Genomic DNA, 27,994 nt, shown 5'->3' with positions numbered 1-27,994 from the left:
GTGCTACCTTTTCTTTAAAACGATCATGTCAGAATATGCTACTGGCTCCAGTCTCTAAAGCTAGGATTCATTAGTATACCAATTACTAACCTTGAACAAGGTAAATCTTTAACCAAAGAAAACTCAGGTTTGTGGGGTAAAATGGATTAAATAAATGTCTCTCTGTGCATTGTGTTCAAATAGGGCTGGTACTTTCCTCCTGGCATGATCTCTGCCCACTATTTTTCAATGGTCTACAGAGTTGCAACAAATCCCGCATCAGCCTCTTTTGGTCTTGAGTGAAGTCACCTTCCTCCTGTCATGTCTGAGCCTGGGGTATAGATCTCTCTTCCAACACGCTCCGATCCTTTCAGGATTCCCCTAAACTTCACTGAGGCTGCAGACAGCTGCTTGCTGCTCCTATCATCCTACCCTTCCTCTCACTACATCTACCACGCTCAGTCATTTTCTGGGAAAATGAAGTACTCCTCTCCCTCCAGAGTGCCGCAGTTAACTCAGTATGAAAGTGCCAGGATAATGCACATAGGCAATACCATGTGCTAAATCATGACAAACAACATGCAGTTCTTTCTCACACGTTCCAATAAAATACCCCTAATATAAAGATTGAATTGTGTGTATGTGAGATTTTGTATTATACATTTAAGGACAGGAGAGGAAACCACAATTACAAACTAGAAATTACTTTATAAAAATTGGTGACTATGAAAAAAATGTTGGTGTTACAATGAGAAAACAACTCAATATAAAATCCACCCCACATTAATAGTTTGTGAAACTAAAGGGAGAAATCATAAGAAGTAAAATTGATTTCCTATTCATTTGACATTAGTAGGACTGAATCTGGATTACTACTATCACTTCTTTTTGATGCTTCTTTTTTTAAAAAATGTTGAAAATTTATGAAGCTCATAAACCAGCAAGCATGCAGATAATTGAAATGTTGGTAGAAGTCATTCCAATGTGACACTCAGGGTAGGGTTCAGCTCATCAAGTGGGGTGCCTGAAATTTGGATGTCAATATGTAGCTATCTCTTAACAACCTCTCACAATAGTCATCATTTAGGGTTTGTAAATGTAGGTGCCTACAGCCATTTTGAGACTCCCTGGGCTAGACTCACGTGTCTCAGCAGCCACAGCCTACCCTCACCTGGGTGTCCAAGGTCCCTTCGTTCTGATGAAGAGTATCAAAAAGCTAAATTCAGGCAAATTAAAGTGAGAAATGATACACGCTTATTTGGTGATTGCGATTAACTGTTAAGTAGCAAGTGTAAACTAAAAATCAAAGTTTGTGTCAGATTGGTTGCATTTTTGTTACTTCAAATCAGGATTGGATTTGAACCAAATGCAAAATGTAGAATAATTTGACATGGTTGCAGTTGTTAGCTCAAACGTAGTGCTTCGGTTTTGAAAAGGCATTTATTGAAGGGATATCATTTTTAAAAGAAAACAGAAAAACAAGAGAGATGATTAGGTGGGGGAGAAAACCATCTTTCTCATCTCTATTCATGTATCTTTCTCTACATCAGGGTCCTAGATCCGCAGATCGGAAACATATTTAACCTTCACATGGTGGATAACAAGGAAATTAGTCAGATTTCTTTTGCTATGGTAAAATAATATGATGGCACATGGATAAGGCAGCTAATTCTAATCTTTGAACTTTATTTTGTTTTCTTTTTTTTTCTCTTTTTTTTCCTTTTTTTTTTTTTTTTTTGGTGTATTTCTCACTTATATTTCATTCTATGAAATTTGATGCTCGTGTTTGTGATTCCTGGGTGAGCTTTAGTCGTTGGCAAAAGTGCTCAAAAGGATTTGCATTTCCTGGGTTTATGATCCTTGCTTCTCCCTTTTTCAAAAATTGTTGTTTTATTCACAGATGTGGAAAAGAATGGAAAGGAAACCGTTGCCACAAAAGTGTTAAGCCTCTTCAGCCTCCAACTTCAAGTCTCCTTCAAAATGGTGGGTCTGTAAGAAGAAAGAAATATCTTTCAACTCATTATTTGACTGCTTCATTTTATTTATTTCTGTCTTTGATTGCGCTGATTTTTGCAGATATTTGGATTGGGTTGGGTATCGGTTTCTTGCTGATTAAAATTACAGCTGCTGCGTTGTATTTCCTTAAGAAGAAGAAAATGCCAGAAATGTAAGTGAAACTTTTATTTTGTGTAATGCAGACACAAATGTGGCACAAAGCAATGGCTAACTGCCCAGTCTCATTGGTTTCAACTTTTAAATCTCCCCACAATCTGTTTGCCTTCATATGCAACACTAGGCATAAAGCCTAGCACTGAAACAAAAGCTGACCTTAGAGGACCTCAGTCTGGACACAATAAGTTATCATTTGACTGCTTAGAATGCTTTTATTGCAACATTGTATGATTATTCTTAAATTTAGAAATTCATAATTCATCCACCTTAACAACAGTAGCACTGATTTTTGTACACAATGGTTAAATGTGAAAAATAGGAGGTATCTAAAGAATCATAGCACAGATTGGGTTGGAAGGGGTCTTAAAGATCATCTAGTTACAAACCCCTGCCACTACAACCTTCCACTACACCAGGTTGCTCAAAACCCCATCCAGCCTGGGCTTCAACACTGCCAGGGATGGGGCAGCTACAGCTTCTCTGAGCAACCTCTGCCGGTGCCTCACCACCCTCATAGTAAAGAATTTCTTCCTAATGTCTAATCTAAATCTGCCCTCTTTCAGGTTAAAGCCATCCCCCCTTGTCCTGTCATTGCAGGCCCTTGTAGTGATAGGAGCTGCACACTACTCCAGGTGGGGTTTCACAAGAGCAGAGTAGAGGGGCAGGATCACATCCTTCGACCTTCTGGTCACACTCCTTTTGATGCAGCCCAGCATACGCTTGGCTTTCCGATCTGCAAGCGCACACTACCGTCTCATGTTGAGCTTCTCACCAACTAACACCCCCAAGTCCTTCTCCTCAGGGCTGCTTTCAATCCATTTTCCACCCACTCTGTATTTGTTCTTGAGATTGCCCCAACCCAGGTGTAGGACCTTGGTTTGGCCTCATTGGACTTCATTAAGTTCAATGCACCTTGAGCCTGTCAAGGTCCCTCTGGATGGCATCCCTTCCCTCCAGCGTGTTAGAATCCTAGAATCATAGAATCATAGACTAGTTAGGGTTGGAAAGAACCTTAAGATCATCTAGTTCCAACCCCCCTGACATGGGCAGGGACCCCTCGTACTAAACCATGTCTGGGTCTCTATCCAGCCTGGCCTTGAACACCGGCAGGGATGGAGCATTCACCGCTTCTCTGGGTAACCTGTGCCAGCGCCTCACCACCCTCACAGTAAAGAACTTCTTCCTTATACCTAACCTGAACTTCCCCTGTTTCATTTTGAACCCATTACCCCTTGTCCTATCACTACAGTCCCTAATGAAAAGTCCCTCTCTGGCATCCTTATAGGCCCCCTTCAGATACTAGAAGGATGCTATGAGGTCTCCACGCAGCCTTCTCTTCTCCAGACTGAACAGCCCCAACTTTCTCAGCCTGTCTCCATACGGGAGGTGCTCCAGCCCTCTTATCATCCTGATGGCCTCCTCTGGACTCGCTCCAACAGCTCCATGTCCTTTTTACGCTGAGGACACCAGAACTACACACAGTACTGCAAGCGGGGTCTCACAAGAGCAGAGTAGAGGGGCAGGATCACCTCCCTCAACCTGCTGGTCATGCTTCTTTTGATGCAGCCCAGGATACAGTTGGCTTTCTGGGCTGCAAGCGCACACTGAAGCCTGTTCATGTTAAGCTTCTCATCAACAAACACCCCCAAGTCCTTCTCCACAGGGCTGCTCTGAATCTCTTCTCCGCCCCACCTGTAGCTGTGCCTGGGTTGGACATAGAAGAGATTCAGCGCAGCATATAATTAATTAATGTCAGATAATTGATTAATGTCAGATAACTAATTTCAGATCAATTGGAAGGTTGCAGATGGGGCGGGGGTGCCGCTATGCTCCCCTTCCTGGGGCAGGACAAGCAGAGCTGTTAATGAAGATGGCATGCAATTAGCTTGAGTCCATGCTGCAGACCTAACCACACAGCTTGGTGTTGTCAGGAAACTTGCTGAGGGAGCACTCAATCCCACTGTCCATGTTGCCGACAAAGATGTTAAACAGCACCAGTCCCAATACTGACCCCTGAGGAACATCACTTGTCACTAGTCTCCACTTGGACCTCAAGCCGTTGATCACAACTCCTTGAATGTGACCATTTAACCAATTCCTTATCCACTGAGTGGTCCATCTGTCAAATCCATGCCTCTCCAGTTTACAGACAAGTGGTTTCTTGAAACCTCTGATGCCAGATTAGTTTCTTACAGGCAGATTCAGAGCTTTTCCTGAAGCTACTGAGTACCACATGCACCTGGTGGGATATTTTTCCCCTAAATATTTCACTATTTACACCCATCTGAGAACTTTCTTTTTCCCTGTGATATGTGGATGGAATAAAAGTGGATTTTTTCTACTTTAAAATATATGGGTTTTCATAGAAAGCTTCAATAGATCAGAAAAAATTCAAGCTGTGAGACTGCAGAATTTCACAACTTTTTTTTACAAATCATAGTTTTTGTCCCCTCTCCTGTAATTGCTACAGATACAAAATCTGGCTTTCTGTTTTAATCTTGTAATAGCCATCTTAATCAGTGGTCCTTCAGATGTGTATCACCAATGTGAACTTTTCTGTTCCTTCCACCCATTCCCCCTACCTTTTTGTCTTACACCCATTATCCAATACTGTCATCTTGCACTAAGATCACCCCAGTACAGACCTCTTGGATTGTGGTTAAAGAACCTGTCTTGCCTGTGGTGAATGAGTGCTCTAGCTGGTGATATTTTTTTTCCAAATCTGTATTTCTTCCATCAAGTACTGCGCTTGCGCTCAGTACTGTGCAAATAGCAACTAAATTATCTTCTGACATCCTACTGCATAAAGTGCATCCTCAGTAAAGGAAAATAAAAATCAGCTAAATTGGTGAAGATTTACTTCAAAATTTATTTCAAGTGCCTTAGACTGCCTGTTTATTATTTCACAGATATATTTCCTAGCCCTTCCTGTCATTCCTCTAATAATCTCTGCTTCCTCTATCTCTAATTTAAGACTTTTTTCCTCTGTTCCTTATTTTCCTCTAACACTTGCATTTCTTCTCTGCCCATATCTTGACTTACTCTGCTAGATTCTTCCCTGCCAGTAAGTACCTACCACATCCTTTCCTCCCCTTCAGCAATTCCTGTTGTGCATTTTGTCCATTTTCATGATGTTAGATGTCTCTCACCCCTCATTTTCTTCTCCAGAATTCATCTTCAAAGCTGTCTCTTTACCTTTAAACTTTTGCCCTGCTATAGACTTTTTTCTCTTTGGGGATGTTGCTATCTCCCGAAGTATCTACTAAATTGTGCTGACTCCTGTCCTGACATTATTGCTGCTGACACGTCTCCTAACACTGCATGCTATCCTTGACAGGTAGAGTTGCCTATGGACACAGAAGTAAAATATTGAAGGTTGTGCTACTGTTAATTGAGTGCATATCTTAGCCTAATTTCTTTTTGTCTCCTTCTTCTTCCGTAAAATGGGAATGACAGCATCTCCTTATCTTAGTTTATAAGGGCTTTAAAACTTTATTAATTCACATTTATACAGCCTGCAAAGGTACATATATGGAAAGGCACCTCAGAAGTGCAAGATTAGCTGTATTGTAAGAGCTTCTCAATTATTTTTTTTAATTTAAATTAATATTTTTGAAAAGTCTAATGTTTTTCTCAGAACAAGGTTGATGATGTTTTAACAAAAAAAAAGGTTTTTTTCTTTATGTTACTTCTGTGCTTTAAACACTCCTTTTTACCTTTTTCTTTCATGGGGTTACTTAAGGGTTACTGCACTGCCATCCACTTCTCTTCTACCCACATATCTAAGTTCGAGAAATATTTTTTTTCCTTTCCTGCAATTATACATGCTAAAAAAAGAAAAAAAAAGGTCTTTTTTGTACATGAAAAGTTACCCTGTCACAATACGATGCCAAACACTTAAGTGCCCTATTATGTATGTGTGTACTAAAACAGGGATGAATGAGGATCTTACTATGTAGCAAGAAAATATTACAGCCCCTCTGACATGAAGAAAATCAGAGCTGTGAAACAGAGAGTTAGATAACTTACAGAGCAAAGATCATTCTGGTCTTGATTGTTTTCACTGGAGCAGTCAAAAAGTTAAGTTATGATGATGGAAATTTTTGTTGTTCCAAGATTTGCCTATACGAATTGACAAAGACTATCAAATCATTTTGCCCCTGATATAGAATAAACAATTTTATTTTCATTGTTTTTGATCACAGTTGAGTTAAAAATGCATTTTATAGCATCTTATCAAGAAATAATCTAGCTAATAAACGACCATTTGATTGAAATTGTGGAATTGTGAAAACAATGAAACCTGAAACTTTGAATTTGAGAAGATAAGCTCATCCAGGCCACTTGTCTCTCCTTCAAATACTTAGTGCCTAGCATGATTTGTTACACAGAAATCACAGCTGGAAACATTGTAGTAAATTAAGGCAAGTTCTTCCTTAACTGCTTAATCAGTAATCAGAAATGAGTGGTGAAAATAAAGCCAATGTTATCATGCTGAAGTTTGGTTCTTTAAGATAAAACATTAGAGTAAGAAGTGACTTGTGTTTGCATAAATCTGTAAAATGTAAAATGTGACAGCACCACACAGAGGCATGAGATTTTGCTCCTGATTTTTTTTAAGGGGATTTGATGAACTAGAGGAATTTAACTGTGCACACGAATGATACCTTCCTACAATTCCTTTTTGCTTCAAAGGCTTGTGTCTGCTTTTAGCCTCCCTGGGATATGTTGTTTTCTTACAGTCATTAGGCACTAGAGACACTTTAGGAGTGCCTGCTTGGCCATTGTTTCACATGGAATCTTTCACACACTTGAGCCTGTGTTTACTGTCTTTTTATAAATTCTTCTGCTAGCTATTTTTTAATAATTTCTATTAGTGTCTCCTTTCTTTTTGCTTGTATAGAACCACACATGCAGGCGTTGGCAGATGGTCCTCCAGAGGCACATTAACAACTGTAGGTGCTAGCTCCCAGAGCATTTTAAGATTGAATCCAGGTCCATCTACACCTCAGTGGAAATAGCACAGCAATGTGCACAAGGACTTAGGAAAAGTTTTCAGTTTCCAATAGAACTAAATTTTTTACCAGAAATCCAGGTAGCAAACAGTAAGGGTAGGCTGGTGACCCTTTAGACAATTGCTGGCTAAGAAGTTGTCACTAACAGCGTTGAGAATCTGAGAGTTACAATTGTTGCTCTCTTTCTTTACTGAAAAGATCGATAGTGCCTTAACCCCTCCTTTCAATCCAGAAAGAATGTCCTGCTTCCCCTTTGGTCCCTCCTTCTTCTCCTTCCTTTGCAAGAATTTCATTTCTGATCTGCAGACTTTAAACTCTTCAGCATCCAAGTGGAAGTTACTCGAGGTCATCATATAAGTTTAATTCCTACCAGACAAAAACAGCCCGCCGCATGGCTTGGTAGCAGTGTGCTTCATTACCACGATAGCATTCAGATATACAAGCTGCTTCCCAGCTGCCAGCTGGGGGTATGTGAAACTTTTGTATAGAAACTTCAAATCAGAGAAAGCTTACAAGTTTCTCACATTCCTGTTCTTGCTGCAGAGATGATGTTTTCTAGTCCAGAAGGGAAAGCTGTCAGTTATACTCCACTCCATCAGTGTCATCTGTCCTTACTGACCAAATAGAAGTAAAGCTTCAGTTTAGCTTCCATTTTATATCAGCTGCCTTCTCATGCTTCATTTTACTTTAAAAAGTGAGAATGTGAAAAGTGACTTTCCACCCAGCTAAGCTATTCTTACTTCCTATTGCCTTCAAAGCAGCCAATGTCCCTGAATCCTTTCAGTTTGTTCCTTCCCTGTTCTTGATCTGTGCCATCAGCTGCAATGCTAATTTACCACAGCTGTTATCAGTCCTGTCAATCATAATGAACACAGAACATTAATTTTTCCAAAGCTTATCAATAATGTGTCTTGCTGCACAGGCAACAGAGTAAAAAAATGAGGTGCTCTGAGAAAATATTCTAAAATGATAGAAAATCAAGGGAAAATGGGAGCCGCAAAGGCCATTTTTCATCCTGCCACAGGACAGACTCAATTGTATTACTTCTGGATTTGCACTTAAAGACCTTTAGCAACATGAATTTGGTGGCATTCTCAGCCAATCTTGATAACCTAGCTAGAAAGAAAGTCTACTGTTAGTTTTTTTCTAATTGCTGATATGTCTGTTTAGAATCTAAGTTCATTCCTATTCACCATGGGCAAGAACAGATCATTCCCTTTCTCATTGCTAAAAGCTTGTTTTGCACTTGAAGGCAGTTGTTATGCCTTACCAGCTGGTTTTTTTAGATTAAACAGGCTCAGTGCTCTTTGCCTTTGTCCATGGTTAACGTTTTTTACAATTACAATGATTCACAGTTGCTCTTGCCAGGACTTTCTCCAATTAGACTGTACGCTTCTGGAGGTCTGGCGTGGAGAAATGGATAGCATATTCCAGGGAAGGCTCTCCAAGTGGATCTGAAGGACTGCTGGAGTTCATCACTGGCTATGCCTCTGTTCCTATATTCCAAAGTGACAAACACTGTGACAATAGAATGACATTTATTGAATGATTTTCAGCTTGTGAACTGGATTGGAGACAGACACTCTCCTTGTAGAATGAGAGAAAAAGGTGCAGTTTTATGAGAAAAAAAACCCCACAAAACTAGGAAGCAGCAAGTGTAACTGTTCTTTGGGAGTTATTTTCCTAGTCTAATGCTGTTATCCAAATCCATTCCTTCTTTTGTAGAATACTTTTTTTCTGAAGGATGAAACCCAGTGCTATAGTCTGAAGTCTTCAGTTTTTCTGAAATGTACATCTCACAACTGTCACACATAGGAAAGGTTTCAATAAAACAGGAGGTGACATGCTGAAACAGAGCAAATCACTCAGTCTATATCCTTCAAGATCACTAAGATGAAAGATGCAAAGGACTGGGGATTTTTTTTAAATGAAGTTTTCTAAAGTGACTCAACAGGTACAAAGTGCAGACCCAGGAAGCCCAGACAGCATATCAACAGCCTAGTCAAGTATCCAAATGACTTACAGATGATTCTAAATGCAGCTTTTCAAAAGACTGCCTTGTTCTCATCGTGCTTCCCTTTCCTTCTGTGGGATGTGCCAAATACAGCCTACTTCTGCAAAACTAAGTTTAGTTTAAAAGGTTTTATAAATGCTTTGCAACGAGATCTTGAGTTATAGTTTCTGTTTAGAACAGAAGATTTAGAACCTCTATAAAGAATTCTATTAAAGGATTATGGAATCATATAATGGTTTGGATTGGAAAGTACCTTAAGATCATCTAGTTTCAATCCCCCTGCCATGGGCACAGACACTTCCCACTAGACCAGGTTGCTCAAAGCCCCATCCAGCCTGGCCTTGAACACTGCCAGGGATGGGGCAGCTACAGCTTCTCTGGGCAACTTGTTCCAGTGTCTCACCACCCTCACAGTAAAGAATTTCTTCCTTATATCCAACCTAAATCTTCCCTGTTTAAGTTTGAACCAGTTTATCCTTTTTAGTAGCTTAATTGTAATTAAAACTTTGGTCCTCTAGGATTTTGTCGTTGTTATGGACCTGATGGTAAAAATTCTTCTACTACTGTATTTCCTACAAATTTGCACTATCTAAAAGAAATATTTGATTTTTCATTGAAAGGTACATTGAAACGTACAAAATTTGCTTTCAAACAAATTAAATCCAGATACTTTGATTTTCCATTAAATAGCATGATGCTATTCAGGAGTGCCTTTATACACTGTCAGGTATTTTGTGGAGCATAAAGTTTTCTCCCATCTCTGTGAGGCTATAAAGGAGAAACCTATGAAAGGCATTAATTATTGCTAATAAGGAATGTAGATGTGTTTAGCAAAGCTGTGACCCATGACCTAACCCCAAAATGATTAATCCTTTCCTACTGTGGTATTTCTTGGTTTTATTGGAAAACCCAGTTCTCTCTGAGCTGCCTTACACACGTTTGAGTCTTTTTTTTTTTTTCCTAAACCATGCTATGCTCAGCATTTTTAACCCTGCTTGGTACAGACTTCTGAACTTGGAATTTGTGGGTTTCCTTCATAAATGAGATTTATAAACATTTCATAGTGATCGATTATTCTGAACCAGAATTCCTGTGAGTGATGAACATTACCCTTACTATACAGTAGTAACACATACGTAACTTTCTCCCTATCTTGAGGCCTTCGATAGGCATATTGCTCTTTACTGTAGCAATAAGCTATCATTTTCTATCAGGGCAATGTTTCACTTATGTCAAATAATAGCAAGCACTGCAAGAATGAGCTTAACTCCAGCCACTGCAACACATTTAGTTAAACTGCTCAATCAAGCAATTTAAAATTAGGGTGTAAACTGATGACCAGATGGCAACACTCACCTCACTCACTGATACTGCGCTTTTATGCTTTCCTCATCACGATCTATGTTGGTGACAGAGTACTGGAGTGGACATACCATTGCTTTGTTTTAATAAGGAAAGATTCACATTTCTAATTAGCTAAAGATCGAATGCGTTGTCTTTACTTCTAGGGATGTATGCACAACATGTAAAGTAATGGGAATATGTCATGTCAGTTCACAAGCAATTACTACCTCATCCAACTGATGGATTATAGCTCTTGTGTAAATGTGATTAAATTTTCACTTGCATATTCTTTGAAGACTTTCAAGTCATTCAAAAATATTTCAATAATTTTTAAGGATACTTATTGGTATCCCTCAGATTCTACAGTTCTATGAACAATTTGCGACGTTCACAAACAGGGAGTAACCATATATATGTTTGTACAAATGCATTCATATATATGCATCTATGTGAATATAAGTGTAACATATATGTTACATGTAAAGTAATATATTCAAGGTGAATTCCAAAGCCCTGCTTTGTCAAAAAGTTTCATAAGAACAGGAGAGAATTTAGGAAAGCTTATTCTCCACCTAAATCTGGGTAGCATAAATTCAATCAGTGCCCATATCCTATAATCCCTAAGATTAGGTGCCCAACTACATATGTTCTTTCATGATTCAGACCTAAAGTGGAGGGACACCCGAAATATGCTGAACAACCTGAGCAAGACTCAATTTTCATGCTTGAGAAAACCTCACATGCATAGACAGGACCAGTTTCAGCACTAAACATAGCAACCACACACACGCTATTGAAGAACTCAACCACGAGCACTCTTTTCGGTGCCCACAGTTTGGCACAATATCTTGCTGATTAGTTATCCTGTTTGCAGACGAAGCTGGAGATCTGTGCTCAGTATCCTTCCTGCCCTCAGGACAGACCTAAGTACTCAGTGTTCTTGTCCAAATAAGCAATATATACGTCTTGCACGAATTGCTTGAGTTCAATGGGGGAATGCAGGATGGAAGAGAATCATACCCATTCCTATCTTTATAATTTCCTATTGGCACAGTAAAGGTGGTTCCCACCGTGAATTGTGTGACTTGTGTCGCCCTTTGGAAGTATCTCCAGTGACTGTAAACAGAATTAATGTGCTTAATTTTGTATCATGCTTAATGGCTGTATTAAGACATACAGCTGGTTTGTGACATCTAAAGGACACACTAAAATTAAAGCATACCAATCTGGCCCTCTGGGCACTAGTTTAGAAGCAGAGCTGTGTTCCTTTAAAACTTCATATCTGAGTTTGCTTCTGACCTTAGGTTTTGTGAGCCTCAGGTTTTGTGAGCCATGGTGTGATTTTAGAGTAAAAAAATCAATTCTATGTATATTTTGTGGGCTTCGTTAAGGAGGATTAGTATGCAAATACACACTTATGAGGCATACAAACAACCTAGTGTATTATAGCTTCACTAAACTAATTAAAAGCATCAGAATATCATGATTTATTACAGTTAAGATTAAGATCAAATGAACAAATCAACAGGTTCAAATATTTAGCTCTCCACATTGCTGTGTCAGGTAATCAAACTGAATTATGAGACTGGCATTAGAAGGAATTACTTGCTGTCAGACTGTTGTGAAAGATTTTAAGGTCACGTCTGTCTTAGTCTAAACCCCAAATGCAGGTTCTTGCACTGATTTAACTTATAAGGTGACATATTTCGGTAGCCTACCTGTGCCTTCCTCCTAAGCAACCCCTCTGGTTTTAGTTCTTTGCAAAATAAATCATGCAGTGTGCCTCACCTGTGGTTCTCACTGATGAACAATAAATCTATGCATATCCAAAAGCATATATATTTTTAGCAGCAACAAATGAAAAGTGATTATTTTAACCTGCACACAAATGACTTACTCAGAACATCGGTTTAATTGCATTCATTTCAATAGAACTCAGTCAGAGATGTATTTTTTGACTTCAGTCTTTTCAACCTGAAACTGTTTGGTTGTTTGACAACCTCTGTGATGCTGTGGGTGGTTTTTTTGTTTACTTGACTTTTCAAGGAAACTGAAGGAAACCACTGATGCTTCATTTGCCAACCCATTGTATGAAGACCTTAGTTCATCTGGGAAAGTAAAGGTAAGTAGCAAAAGCTGCTTCTATACATTCAGAAAAATGTGAGGCTGTAGTTCTCAGCCAAATTTTCCATTAAAACAAACTGCGTATTCCCTCACTGAATGCTATTTACTAAAAGAAGTAAGAAGTAAAAATTGCTGTAGCACTCAGATTGGTTCCAGTACATTTTCAAAACATAGGCAGATTTGAAATCAGCTCAGTTTTGAGAACATCATCATGTTTGTAACTAATATTGATTGTGGGCTGCTAAATATGAGAAAAAAGAAAAGAAATTTGGATGAAATATTTAGCCAGACATATAGAAGAAAAAGCTCACTGAGACTTGTCTTTTTTAATTCTGGGGGGGGACCTGGGGGGCCCCCCCCCCCCCACCAAAAAAAAAAAAAAAAAAAAAAAAAAAAAAAAAAAAAAAAAAAAAAAACAGCACCACCACCAAAAAACACAAAATGTGTGATTCAGTACCCAAGTTGCCTTTGCACGCACACCTAACTTTAATAAGATAGTGTAGAATGTGTAGAATACTTCCCAATACCTTAAATGTGCATCACTGTAAAATTCACCTTGACACTAAAGAAGCTCTTGGTCACACATTTCCCTAATGCCATTGCAGCTATCTCTGTTGTTTGATTTATCATTGAAAATAATACAGACACATCACCACGGAGTTAGAAGGAGAAAAAAAAAAGAATATTTAAAACATCCTTCCTGCCCTTTTTTGATACTACCCTTATTACCATGGAAAGAATTAGGCTTAGTTTAAAACAGAAAATAAAACTTCCTTGTCCTTTCCATAGTCAGTAATATAAGATTCTACTGCAGCTTTGAATAGGATTAACTATGACATGCCATTTACTTTCTATAAAAGGTTCCTTACACCTGATTTTAGAGACATTAGATCAAATTAATTCACTTACAGGTTGGGATCTGTACAAGCCCCAAGTTGGAAACATTCCCATCACAATCATGTCCAATTTATCAGGACATTTTTATTTTAGTTGAAATAGATTCCTGACAGGCTTCATTTAAAAGCAAGTTGAAAAACAGAAGCGCAGTGTCAGTAGAGACATTTTTATAGGAGACAGCCCCAGGCATTGTGATTGAAGTCCAGTGTTGTACCAGATTTTCCTCTATTTCCTTCAAGATTGGGAAAATATGTGTTTTCACTAATTCTTCTTTTAAAAGGGAAAACAAGAGTTATGAGTTTTCACTGAGTCTGATGGGCCTTAAATCTGAATGGTGAATCACGAGTTAAAAGATATGGTAAAACATAAACAACAGCTCTCCAGCTGAATACTCACAAGTGAGTAACTTGTGGACATCTAGAAGTTTTTAAAAGTAAGAACAATTCTCCACAGACCTTTCTGAATACTGAAACCACGCAGGCTTAACATTACCTATAACATTGCCTTATAATTTTGGATCTATAGAGTGTGTTACTCAGACAGCCACACGGAAGGATATTTTCAGAATATGATTTGCAGCTCACTAAAAATATTCTAAAACAGTTTTTTTTCTTTTTATAGTCTCCTGGGTATGCCACCTCACCCACTGTTCAAATTAGTGTTTCTCCATGGCATGAGGTATGTAATAACGCATTTATCTTCTAAAGCAGCATATGTGTTGGACTATTAAACAAAATTCATTTGCAGAGAAAAATGTAAAAAGGCACTTAAAGTCAATGGTATTTTACTACTCATAATGTTAGCACCTCTGGAAATCTGAGAAAGGTGACCAGGGCTGGATTGGCTGACAAGGACTCATAATAGTAGTTTCATTAATGTTGCTTACTGCAGCTACTTGCTACACTATACAGTAGTTCAACACTTTCCAGTGTGGCAGATGCTGAAGAATATGTTTCGAACTACAGAAGTCCTTACACGAAGAGTTCATTGTATCCCTTTTCTTGTCTATTCCTCATTCAAGAAAATTAGAAACGGTCATTTAAATTTACAATACCATGTACCAAAACGAGTGACCCACTGCAATCACATCATTGTGCACAGTTTCTCTCCAAATAATAGTATAAATGTAATAGAGAAAGAGCTCTGGAGGCAAGTGGGAACAGATGCAGAAGGAGGTTAAATGACTTGATCAGGTATATGTGGCAGGTAAAGGTTTCAGTGGAGCCATGCTAATATTTATCAGCTGAAAATCTGGTCTAAAAGGTTTAGAGATTTTGTAACTTTCTTTGAACTTAACATCATATGCTATTTCTGTAATGAATCTACAGCCATTCATATGTCCATTCTAACAAATGAATTGAATGACTTAGTTTTTAAATTTCATTCTATGTTTTTCCTTTTAGTATCCATTTAATGGAGATGTGAATGCTAATTCTTTTCCAAATCCTCTCTATGGTGAAGCATCAGAAGACATGGAGAAATTATGCAGCTTCTTGAAAACAGACATAAAACAGGATCAATATTGCTTATAACTCTTTGCCTGAAGATTTGTTCTAAAATCTGAAATGTCATGATATTATAGTGTTTGCAATATGAATTAATAACTCTTCACAGAATAACTCTTTAATTAAAATAATTATGTTCAGAAAGTAGCTATATTAAAAATGGAATCCATACATATGTAAAACATATATACATATTCTTCTGTCCTTTTTGTTGGTGCAGAAAGAGATTGGTAACTATAACTATGAATTCATTTCATATTCGTTCAGTTCAAATTCCAGTATGTTAATAAAACATTTAATCCAATCCAGATTCTTGAGGTTTGGGAATCATAATTGCATGTGGATTATTTGAGAAATTATGACTTAAATATTTCTGTAGTTTTGCACTGGAAACAGATTTTAAATGACCATTTTAGTGTTTCAAGGGGCAGAAGCAAAAGAAAAGTCTTTGCATAATTAGAAACATATCAAGCTAAATCAAAGATGGTCATGAGTCATGCATTTGCGTACCAACTCAACTGTGATTCATCAATGTGACATACTGGTATGCATACTTACTTTCAAAAAATATGTTTATTACTAACCTTGATAGCCATATCTGACCAAATTCCCTTCTGGTCAGCTCTACAGTGCTTACCACAGCACTATTGATCAGTTTAGTGGTTGACAGAGGATGGAAACTGGCGTGTTCAGGAAACTGTATTTTTGCTGAATAGCTTGGCCTCCCACATAGCTGAAATTTATGTTGTCCCTTTCTTATGCCTCAATAAGAAAGATTTTAGAGGTGGGAATTCTGGATTTCCTCCTAATTTAGAGCATTATCCTCTGTGGTATCAGGAATAGCTTATGTTTACACTTTAAATAACCTGACAATATGCCATCTTCCATAATGCCCACTTGAATTACATGGTGGTCATTTTTAGCTTGAAGTCTTAAGTGTTCCTTCTGTGCTTGTGTTTTCCTCCCTTACTGTATTTCTACAGCCTGCTTAATTTTAAACCCATTGGCAAGTTTCAAAGTTACTAAACTCCTACAAATTTCATAAAACCAGACATCTGGATGGTAGGCAGTATCTCTGGTAATACCTTCAGGGAAAGCTGAAATTAGACTTTTGAGACTCCAGACTGAAAAACACATTGAAGCCTGGGTTCATTCCATCATGCAGGGGACTGTTTGTTTGGGGTTTGGTTTGGGTTTTTCTTCACTTTTTGTTAATAGCGTTATCAGTAGTCCATAGCTCTCTACTGGAGCCACAGAGCTACTTTTTGATTTATGTTTTCTTATCTGACCGGCATGTTGTTTCATGGGTAGCAGAAGTAACAATGCATGATTCCCTTGGATGTTTGTCCATCATTCTCTCCATATCTCTACATCAATATGGTAATAAGTACCTCTCTGCTGCAGTGTAAACCCTACTACTTCTCTTTCCCCTCTCTTCTATAATTCACTGTAGTATCCTCTCTTCTTCCCCAAGTTCCATAGCTTTGTCTCTTGAACTTGTCCCCCTGATGTGTCCTAACTACAAACTGAACAAGAAGCATTAATCACTGTCTGGCTGAGAGCTACACATGCTGATCAGCTGCTCTGCATTTGGCTGCTTGGCCAGTTGGTAGCACAGGTAACAAACTCATACTGCAACTTCTCCTCTGTGGCCTGGATTTGTACAGTTGTGTCCTACCCCACTGCTATTCTAATGAAGATGCTTGGAGCTTCATGTCTTTCATACACACACCTGCCTTAGTGCCGAGTTTAGTTGGAAGTTACCAAATGTTATTCTATGGAGGTTTTAAAAAAGGAACTGTGACAAGAGGATCACACATGCTGATTTCTTTCTGAAACAAGATTAGTAAAACAGAAACATAGAATTTGCTCATTATACTTGTACTCATTAAGACACAGAATACACTTGACCCAGCAAAGTGTCAAGTGCCCCCAGCTCCTGAACTCTGGTATTTTGATAAATCTGTGTGAGATGATTGATCTCCACATTATAAACAGACATTAAACATTCCTACAAGGTCAAGCCCATGTAGTCAAATTCTCATTTATTCTGCAACAGGCTAGCACTGCTTTCAGAATTTCATTAAACACTAAAATGCTGGTTATGCTATAGTCCTTAAATCTCCAATCATTGTGTTACACAATATATATCTGTAAAAAATTACAATAATGAAAAGGATTAAATTAATAATTGTAGAATTTTATCACATTCTTCCTTATGAAAGAAAATATATTTATTTTACTATTAATGGTACTCACTTTAATTTCATAAATAGAAACATATGATTATAGAGAATTATTGTAAAAGAAGTCAAATAATATCATATTTCTTATAGTTAGCTATTTCCTGAGGGTACTGTGATTCTTCTGGATTATCTCTGAAGCAAGGTAGGTTTCCACCAAAATAATTTTCCATTTTTATAATTAACAGAATGTTTTTAAAGCAAATGTTAAAATTCAGACTTTTCATCTTCCTGAACTTTGGTCATATTTTACTATTCTTATTTCACCAAGAGCAAAATATTTACTTATATTCACTGTATAGTTATTGTCTCTTGCCTAACAGCTTACTAACAACAGCCCCAGACTTAAAAGTTTAAGACAAAAATTATACTTTTTACTTAATTTTCTGAAACTTTTCAGTAATTTGAACCAAAGCAGTAGAATTCATATTTTCAGTTATCCTTGCCAAAACTTTAATGTAAAAATCTAAAGAATATAAGCTTCTTGCTGTTCTAAATTAATAATAGATCTTGACTAAATACCCTCCATAAGATTATGCTGTTATTGTTAAAAATTCTAAGTAGTAAAAATGAATTGTTTCCAAGTGGCTGGTTTTCCTAGAGTAAATCAGAAGATGGGTACTCTATACAGTTGATGAATACTGTACTTAGTCTAGTGTAAACATGTTTATACATTAATGATCCACGGTAACAGTGGAAATAAATTACAAGACAAAACTTTTAACAAAACCTAATACCACCTGCAGTGTCACCAATGTGGCCTTCTCAGAGTTTCAGCTCCCAAAATCTCACAATCATAAAAAATGTAAGCAAGCTTTTGGCTAACCTGCATTTCAAACAAGACATAATTATAGTACATATCAACAACCTTTCACACACAGATAGCCAGATCCTTATGTTAGAAAGGGTCATCTTGCTTGCAGTTTGCTCCAATACCTGCCTTGACATCTGCTACTAGCCACTACTCTGCAATTTGAGAAGACGTGGGAAAGGGGAGAGGGTCTTATTTTCTGTTTAAAAAACTTTAGGTATAACTTGTAGTTGTGTACCCTCCTCTTTGACAAAACTGAGGGGCTCAGGCCTTGCTCAGAGTTTCCCCTTGGGCTCATTCATTGCACTGTTGCAGCAGTACCAGTGCTTTGTGCCGTTGCCTCATTTCTCCATATAATTCCAGTGTGTGCTGCCCATTACAATTGAGATCTCTATGGATGTAGTCCAAGTGCTTGCTGCTGGTGATTTTCTCTCATCCTTGCCCTGATTGACCAGCAGCAGACTGATCAGAATGAAGACAATAAAACTGATCAACCGCAGGATCTAATTTTAAAGTTTGGCTCAATGGCCTAATGGAGACTAGTGATGAGTGATTTCCCTCAGTGGTCAGTACTGGGACTGGTGTCATTTAACATTTTTTTGGTGACATGGACAGTGGGATTGAGTGTGCCCTCAGCAAGTTTCCCGACAACACCAAGCTGTGTGGTTAAGTCAACATGCTGGAGGGAAGGGATGCCACCCAGATGGACCTTGACGGGCTTGAGAGGTGGGCCCGTGCAAACCTCAAGAAGTTCAGCAAGACCAAGTGCAAGGTCATGCACCTGGGTCAGGACAATCCCAAGGACAAATACAGGCTGGGTGGAGAATAGATTGAGAGCAGCCCTGAGGAGGAAGGCTTGGGGGTGTTGGTTGATGAGAAGCTCAACATGAGCTGGCAGTGTGTGCTTGCAGCCCGGGGAAGCCAGCCATATACTGGGTTGCATCAAAAGGAGCATGCCCACAGGTCAAGGAAGGTGATTCTCCCCCTCTGCTCTGCTCTTGTGAGACCCCACCTGCAGTACTGCATTCAGCTCTGGGGCCACCAACACAAGAAGGACATGGACCTGCTGAAATGAATCCAGAGGAAGCCCATGAAGGTGATCAGAGGGCTGGAGCACCTCTCCGATGAAGACAGGCTGAGAGAGCTGGGCTTGTTCAGTCTGGAGAAGAGAAGGCTCAGAGGAGACTTTATAGCAGCTTTCCAGTACCTAAAAAGGGCCTACGGGAACAATGGGGAGTGACTGTTTATCAGGGAGTGTAATGATAGGATGAGGGGCAGCTGGTTTGAACTGAAAGAGAGTAGATTTACATTAGATATTAGGATGAAATTCTTCATTATGAGGGTGGTGAGGTACTGTAACAGGTTGACCATAGAAGTTGCGGCTGCCCCATCCCTGGCAGTGTTCAAGGCCAGGTTGGATGGAGCTTTGAGCAACCTGGTCTAGTGAAAGCTTGTGGCAGAGGTGTTAGAACCAGATGGTCTTTAAGGTCTCTTCTAACCCAAACCATTCTCAGGCACAGCTTTTGACTTTTTTCATGATCTGTTTCTATACCTGACACAGCTGGATTTGTTCGAGTTTTAATTTTATCTGCTACATCTTAATTGGGGTTACAACCATATATGAACAGTAGAACCACCTGAAAAATGCACACTCTTAGTAGCCATCAAGTTGGCAATGGTTCAATTAATCTTGTCCTCAGGCGGGTGCCTACCCTAGAGTGAAGCAAATGGAATTCTAGCAGCTCCTAATTCTTTCTGTCAACTGGAAAGACAGTCTAGACATGATGTGTGCAATTAAGATGTCTGTATTTAATAATATGAATCCAATGCATACTGTCTTAATTAACTACATTTCATTAATGTGTGTATGTGATATGGAGATTTTCACTGGATAATCCTCCTTAGAAGTTGTCCTGGGTTCAGTACATACAAATGCTTTCTTATACACAGATATTTTTCTAGACCTTTCCTTGTTTGTACACATTAGACACAAAGAGCTTAATGTGTACATATAACATTCAGTAATGCATCTGCGAAAACCTGATATCTTCTTCCTTTCATTTTTGTTTGTGTGGGGTGAGAGAGAAGAAGTATTTGGGCAAAATTCATATATAAGTTAACAAAAATGAAAGTTCATAAACACATAAGTAGAAAAATCTACTAAGGGCTGTATTGCTCCATGTAGATTACAGCATGTGAGAAGTTAGGCACCTGACATGCAATGGGATTCTTCTCTCATTGCTTCTTAAAAACAGTCATTTATTTTTCCAAGGTATGAGTTGATTAATAAGACTTGTGAATACGAAATTGTTCTCCACTGTGTGTAGATGAAGAAGTAAAAAATGCAGCAAAGGAACGAAAGACAGTACTAAGAACACATGTGGTAACATCATTCCAAACTGTTCCTACACTGTTACCACTTCATTGCCTATAGCTTTTATACTGTAGCCCTTTTCTATTGGAAAGCAAGTACACAGCTGACCAGAAAGATGTCTGTAATGTTCATGGTCCTGCAGCAGCCAACCACAGGTCTTCAAAAATGTCAAGCAAGTTAATATTCATATGTGGATTTTAATTCACCATTTGCAGCTATAATCATACTTAGGGACATATTCCACACTCAAAAAATAGGTGTGATTTTCTACAGGATATTTAATACGTGACAACCAAGATATGGTAAACCATACAGCATATTAGTCTTGGTGGGTTTGCATTTTACTTTTATGAGGATACTCAAAATGAATCTTAAAGGTGAGGGAAGGGAGTAGATCAAAACATAACCTTCACCACACCAGGAATTTATAGCAAATTTACTGTTCTACTATAAAACTGTATTTTTTCCCCCTCATCTTAATGTGGACAAAGAACAGCATAGTTTTCGGCTTAGAAGAGCCTAGAAGAACATAAATCTAGACCTAAGTGTTCAAGTGGTGAGAATAGGATGTATTAGCTAAAGTAGAGTAGCTTGTGATGTGACAATGAATTTCTTGCAGTTCTCTGGCCCTCTATGGTTCACAAGCTAAAATATGGCTCTCAACATTGGTTCCAACTGTTAGAAAGAATTTTCCATTCTAATAGTTCAATTAATTTTAAAATGCATATTTCTCCTTTTGACTATTTTTTCATTAAATTAGTTAATTTGTCCTTTTATTTCTGAACAAAGTCAAATTATTATACTTTGGAGTAGAGCTAGGCAAGTTCAGGGAAATATTTAGGTAACAGGTGAAGCCAGAAAAGTTATCAGCTACAGGGGAGGGTGGGTATTCTACTTTTCTAAAGAAAATGTGTGTGTCTGAGGCAAGTACGCAAGGCACACTCAACTGGGTTAAATGGGTTTAGGAGGGAGAAATGAGCACAAATTATTCAGGGGAATTCTTTAATCTTCTGTGCAATTATGCGATCATTCCCAGAACAAAGACTTTGGTGGATCATAACAAAAGGAAAAAGTCAGTCCACACTCAGCACAATGATTAGCATATAGCTATGGAGAACATGAAAAAAGTGATAATCTAGTGCTTTAATATTTTGTGCATGTTTTGAAAGTTTGGGATTCTAAGTTTAATAATTTAAAGGTAACTAAGCAAATTTTTTTTTTTTTTTTCAAAAGAAAGCTGTTTCCATTTTGTTCCTCATTTTAGTCTTCAATTTTGAGTCCTATTACTCGAAGTCACTCATTTTTTCTGTTTTCAACCACTTAATGCAGGTCATTGTCTGTAACAAGTATTTTACAATACATACGATATGTGAATTTGTGAAGCTTTAGTCAACATTATCACAGTTTTGGTATCTAAGGCTTAGAATGCAATTCACTGAGCACTAACATATATTTATATTAGAAACATGCTATGTCAAGAGCATTAATATCAGTAATCTGTTTGGTATTCACATGAACATGTTAGCCAGAAGAGGACATTAATAAGGACTAGATTACAATTGGCCTCCAATGCAACTGTGTATTACAGCTACCTTAGCAGTTAAAGTATTCGATGGGATTAATGTAAAGTGTAGCTAGGGAATTAATAACAATTGCTTCTTTTTGTAAAACGGGGCTGTATTCTTTGTAACGACACAACTAATCATGTCATACATTAACCCAAGGAGGTAAGTAGGACTCTCAGGGTTATGCACTGCCCTGAGCTTATATGCAGAATTGCTACTGACACAAAGCAAATCAAAAGGGTAAAGGAATACACTCCTAGGGATATACTCCTGGATATATACTCCTATACTGACTTAGACTATCCAGAAGATTAAAAAAAAAAAAAATTTACATTACTCTGCAGTTTCTGTTTAGCTGTCTTGGTCTGCAAGTAGTTTTTCTGGACACCGTTCAGAAAATTCAGTGGCCAAAGGATGCTCAGGTTTAAAAGTTCTGGTAATTTGTATAACTTCCTTTGTTATGTTGTGTGTTAACTTTTCTAGGAGTGTTGATGCTGCATTTTAGCAATACTTCAACTGCTGCTTTAAACCACTCTAAAATCTGCCTATTTACTAGCTTTGTGAACTTTCTCCTGACGATCTGTTTGTCACAGGTGACAGTTTTGAAAGGCAGCATTGATATGTTTGGATTTACTCTCATTCTCCTGTTTGTATGACTTTGTAGTTCACTTTTTAACTTTTTTACTGAAAAGTAGGTACATGGGAAACCCTATTCAGCCCAATTTTGACAAAACTGTCCTGGAATATGTGCGGGATAGAATGGTGAGAGGTAAGGGAAAGAATGGAGAAAATTCATCTCAGTAAATATTCAACATACTAAAGTATCTAGGGATCAAGTTTTTTATTTTCACATTCGTATCCTGTTTGTGACCCATTTCCTACTTACAGGTAAAATCAAAGTATAAACTAATATGCTGCTTCTTTAAGTTCACTGCAAATTATCTAAGATAATTCTTAAGGCATTTAACTGGAAGAGGGGAAAAAAAAAAAAAAAGCAACACAATTCAAACCAAAAATAGTGTTTTGCAAAAGCAATGGGAATTCTTGAAAAAACCTCCAGTACAAACTTGCTACATAAAATGTTTCCCAAAAATATGGACATGTGGGCTCCCTCCTTATATTTAGCTTGTCATCCTCCTATAAACAGCAACTAAACTCATTCACTATCTCATACATTCTTTTAAAGCTCTCTGGAAGAGAAAATAAAACATAAGTGGTACCCAGTGCATACCGTACACAGATCTCAGACTGATATGCAACTTTTTATCTCAAAATTAAAAGATAATCATAGAATCATAGTAAAGTTTGGGTTTGAAGGGACCTTTAAAGTTCATCTAGTCCAAACCCCCTGCAATGAACAGGAATATCTTCAATTAGATCAGGGTCACTCAGAACTCCATCCAAGCTGACCTTGAATGTCTCCAGGGATGTGGCATCTGCCACTTATCTGGGCAACCTGTGAGCAATAGTTTTCACTGTGTTTCATTGCTCTTATTGTAAAAAATTTATTCTTTATAGCTATCTAAATCTACCCTCTTTTGGTTTAAAACCATTATCCCTTGTCCTATTGCTACAGGCCCCACTAAAAAGTTTGTTCCAATCTTTCTAATAAGCCCCCTGTAAGGACTGAAAGGCCACAGTAAAATCTCCTCAGACCCTTATCTTCTCCAGGCTGAAAAAACTCAACTCTCAGCCTTTCTTCACAGGAGAGGTGTTCCAGTCCCCTGATCATTTGTTTGGCCCTCCTCTGTACCCACTCCAACAGGTCCACGTCTTTCCTGTGCTGAGGACTTTGCAAATATTACTTACATAAAGTCTTACAAGAGAAAATATGAAGTCTCTTACTGAAGAGGTTACACAGATAGCTTTGATTTCTTTTACCATGTTACAAATTAATCAGGAAGTTGTACATATGTGTTATTTTAAATTAAGCTTGCATTATATTCTTTATCCTGACAAAAGTTAATCATATATCTATACACATATACATATCCTAGCTGTCAAGAGGAAATGCAAGCAACACATGTACATCTCTGGACCTCTGCACCGCCACAGAATTGTCTGTGCTTTTAGCTTGACTTTTCATGTGCTAGTGGGCTGTTTATTTCAGTTTTCAATCTTTCTATCTTATTCAGCCTTTCAATCTTCATATCTGCCTTTATATGCTCTTCTTTCCTAGCTTTTTTCACTGATCATTCAATCCTTTGTTTATTCTCTCTCTTACATGAAAGGGAAATCGATTTTTTAACAAATGTGTCATTCATTTCAATCATGTTGGTTAAGTTATACTTATCCTCTATACTGTCTCTAATTCATATATTGAATTGCAAATTCATCAATGCTTTCTTGGTCCTCAGGCAATACTACATTGATTATCATGAAGAATGTCTCCTGGTTTTCAAGAGTTTCAATTGCCTTTAAATCTCATTGAAGTCAATGGGAACTGCAGTCCTGTGACCTCAAGAAATTCCAGACACCCTAGGAAATTCTTATTTAACAAAATTTAACAAAATTTGGATTGAAAGTCCTAACTTCAGGCACCTTGATTTCGATGTTCTAAGTAATGGTTTCTATTTTGCTTTACCCTTGTTCCGTTGTCATTTCTCATAGAAGGGACTTGCATCATTAGATCAAATAATTTTCAGACAGTTCAAAGCCATGTCGTAGAAACTGTACCTAAAACATACTGTCACAGACATTTGAAACATTGTTGTGGTTCTCCTTTACCCTATGTTACCTTGCGACACCGAGTGCAGTCAATGCTGTGTGCTGCCTGATGTTTGGGTGCGTACACCCCCGGGAAGGAATGCAAGGCACATGGCAGAGAGGGAGAGTTCATTGCAGACAAATAATGCTCTTCCGTCTGACACACCACAAAGTAAAGTAACAATATATCCATAAGAAAGAGATTTGTTGTGGAGTTTTTGTTGTTTCAATTTGAATTTGTAATATGAGCAACACACTAATTTTCCCCTCCAGGTGACATGGTTCTGGAGCTCTTTAATTTCTTTAATTTCTGGAGCACTTTAATTTCTGTTGATTACTTTAGCATTTTGCTCTGCCCCAGAGACTGGGAACAGTTGCCTGTAAATCAGTCATGCCCTAGTTAACAGGATTAGTTATATTTTTTATCTTTTCTAGTCAAATAAAATCTTAGGCTTCAATGTTACCTTGATGATGTTTGAAGACTTTGGGTCCCATTGAAAGACCCATACTACCAGCAGTATGATATCTGGTAAAACACATGGGAAAAGCAAGAAATATGGAGAATGGTGGAAAATAAGCAACTCTGGAAGTTCTGGAAAAGTGGTAGGCTAAGAAGCACTGCCAGTGGTGACTTTTTTACATAGTCATTCCTGAAAGCTGGATGCATGCTTGGTGCTCAGGTACCTGACTATAGGTCAATGGTAAGAATAAAATAGAATGGTAAGAATATAATAGAATGAAGAATTTGCAATTTTGAGTAATTTTAATAAACATGTTAATAAGTATAAATATGGCATACGAAAGTGGTATCTTCTTTAGAACCACAAAAGATGTAGAGGGTTTGTTTGTTTTGTTAGTTTTTAACTGGGTACATTCAAACCCTCCATAAGTTTTAATTCAAAAGAAAAGATATATCTTGTCTGAAACAGTATCCTTGTTAGCAGATTCTTCTTTTCTGAATAAAAAAGCCTTAGTTTACATGGATGAAAATGAGAAGTATCTCTGCATTGTGTGGTTTACTCATTCTGAATACCAGAAATGTCCCAGTTCACTCTTTTTTGGGGACATTTCATATGGAGTTGACATTAGAGAGCCTCAAGTGACTTGTAGAAATGTAGTCAACAAAATAGATTGCTTGGTTGCTTGGTTGCTGTTGGGAGATATACAATTTGCAGAGATGGGAATGGGGACAAATAGTTTTCTTTTTGGCTTCAATCTTCTAAAAAGGCCTAATCTATTTGAAAGAATGCTCAAAAGGCCAGCAGTGTTCTGAAGATCTACAGTACTATACATTAAAATTTGCTTAATGAGTGTTTTAACTAGTGATATAAAATTCCTTAAGAAATATTTGAGAAGGAATAACTTTAGAGAAATTACTTTAGAGAGATTCTTTTTCATTTAATCTTTTTTCTCTACTTGACTTCAAGTTTCATGACACATTCTAACCTTAACAATATGAGAATAGTGAGTGCATATCGGTATGTCTATTTTATATTATGAAATTATTAACTACAGAACTGCAGTGCACCACAAAAGTACATCACACCACTTTTCCATTTACATTATGTTAAAATAGTAAATATGTTATGTAGGATCCAAAAACAGACTTACGGGAGGGGCCTGTCTATCAGAAGATATTTTGTCCTTCTCTGACGTCCACACAACACATTTAGTATACTGTCAGCAATGTAAATCACACACACTTTTCTATTTAACAATGAAGTATTACTATTCTCTTAAAGCTGTACTTTTTTTGGTGGTAGCACTTGCTACTTCATGCAGCAGTCAACAGAACTCTATAAAAATAGATTATTGTGTAAGCAGAAAGCAAATGTGCAAGTTTTCAATTGCAAAAACACTTCAGCTGCAGTACAGATGCAGCAATACTTGCTTTCAATACCTAAGGGAAAAAACAGATTAATAGACATACCAGTCAAATTACTCTAACTTCCAATCCAATAGAACAATGGCAAACTGCCCAAAGGAAATGCCCCACATATTTGATCTGAGCTATGTTGAAGGATTGTGTATTGCACACTGGAAACTTTTAACCTTAACAATCATAATTAAATTTCAAAATGAGAAAAAAAAAAAAGAAATCTTGTCCAGAAAAAAAATTAGGCAGTGATGTTTCATAGAATATATTCTACCTGTCTTTATTTAACAGCTCCCTGTGAAATTAATTCCTTTAGCAATGTCCTCAGAATTTAAAACTTAAAGGAGCTTATTCTAATTTTTATACATGAATAATATATTACTGTCTTTTGTTCTTGTTGATATTTATACATTTTAGGTATTACGTATAAATGCTTCATAAAATATTTTACATTATATTTGGGGTGTGTTTAATTTTAAGGGGCAGATAAAAAAATCAATTTGGCTAATATTTATTTAAATTTATTTTCAGGCCATCTTTTTGTTATGACAACATTTTTTATATCATTTTTTAGTGGAAAGTAAAGCAGCATATTGTTGTTGTTAAACACTAATAGCAGCCCTTAAAAAAATAGAAATAGATCCTGAAGTTATGTGCAACATGTAATTACACATTCAATGACACAGTCTGTAGTGTACTTCTGCACAACATATTTGTGCTTGATCAAAAAAGAATAGGTGTACTAGTTCTGAAGATAACAAAAAAGTGCCAATTAATTATCTTAACAAGACTTCCCTTGATCACATTCCAACAAAGTATAAGCTTCATTTTAAACACATCAGTAATTCCAGACCAGTCACATCAAAATCAAAATTATCCAAATGGCTTGAGACATGCACAGCCATAGTTTGTGTGTGATTAGGGTCATCATAAGTTGTCAAAAACTATGTGTAGAAAATACATCATATACTACTGATTACAGAATATATATGACCATATGGGTCCCACTCTTAGGTGGGACTAATTCTGTATTAAAAGGTGTTATGTAATGAGAGTGCTAAAATGTTAATATACATTCTCAGAAACACAAAATTCTGAACTGCTCTTATATGAAAATAGCTTTTTCTAAGTAGTACTAGATAAATATTGGCCAGTCTAACTAAATCCCCTAAAAGTTGGAGTGCCTATCAGCTTCTCTTTAATATCCATAAAATGGTGGGAAGCAGAAGTTAAGTTTCAGTTATGAAGTGAGAGATGTAACTACAGTAAATGACCCCATTCAGACTAGTTTTGTTCAAGGGGAAAGAGTGTTCAATGAAGTTTTAAAGCACATGATTAACTTTAAAGCATCTGCTGAAAGTACTTGCTT

General features: G+C 37.4%; 1 protein-coding gene across 3 annotated transcripts in view; it reads left to right on the top strand.

The window, feature by feature from the left end:
- MALRD1 (MAM and LDL receptor class A domain containing 1) overlaps positions 1 to 16,316 on the top strand; it is a 249,923-nt gene extending 233,607 nt beyond the window's left edge. For 2 of the 3 annotated variants that reach the window (XM_030503871.1, XM_030503880.1), the window contains 5 exons: positions 1,880 to 1,962; positions 2,056 to 2,146; positions 12,571 to 12,646; positions 14,167 to 14,223; positions 14,949 to 16,316. In XM_030503871.1, coding sequence (XP_030359731.1) covers positions 1,880 to 1,962; positions 2,056 to 2,146; positions 12,571 to 12,646; positions 14,167 to 14,223; positions 14,949 to 15,077 — 436 coding nt within the window. In that variant the 3' untranslated portion in view covers positions 15,078 to 16,316. The remainder of the gene's footprint in view (positions 1 to 1,879; positions 1,963 to 2,055; positions 2,147 to 12,570; positions 12,647 to 14,166; positions 14,224 to 14,948) is intronic. The other variant, XM_030503888.1, reaches the window with a different exon arrangement.
- The last annotated feature ends 11,678 nt before the right edge of the window (positions 16,317 to 27,994 follow it).

The sequence above is a fragment of the Strigops habroptila genome, chromosome 1, assembly GCF_004027225.2.
Source record: "Strigops habroptila isolate Jane chromosome 1, bStrHab1.2.pri, whole genome shotgun sequence".
Classification (NCBI taxonomy): Eukaryota; Metazoa; Chordata; class Aves; order Psittaciformes; family Psittacidae; genus Strigops; species Strigops habroptila.
This window is presented reverse-complemented; position numbering and strand designations above follow the sequence as displayed.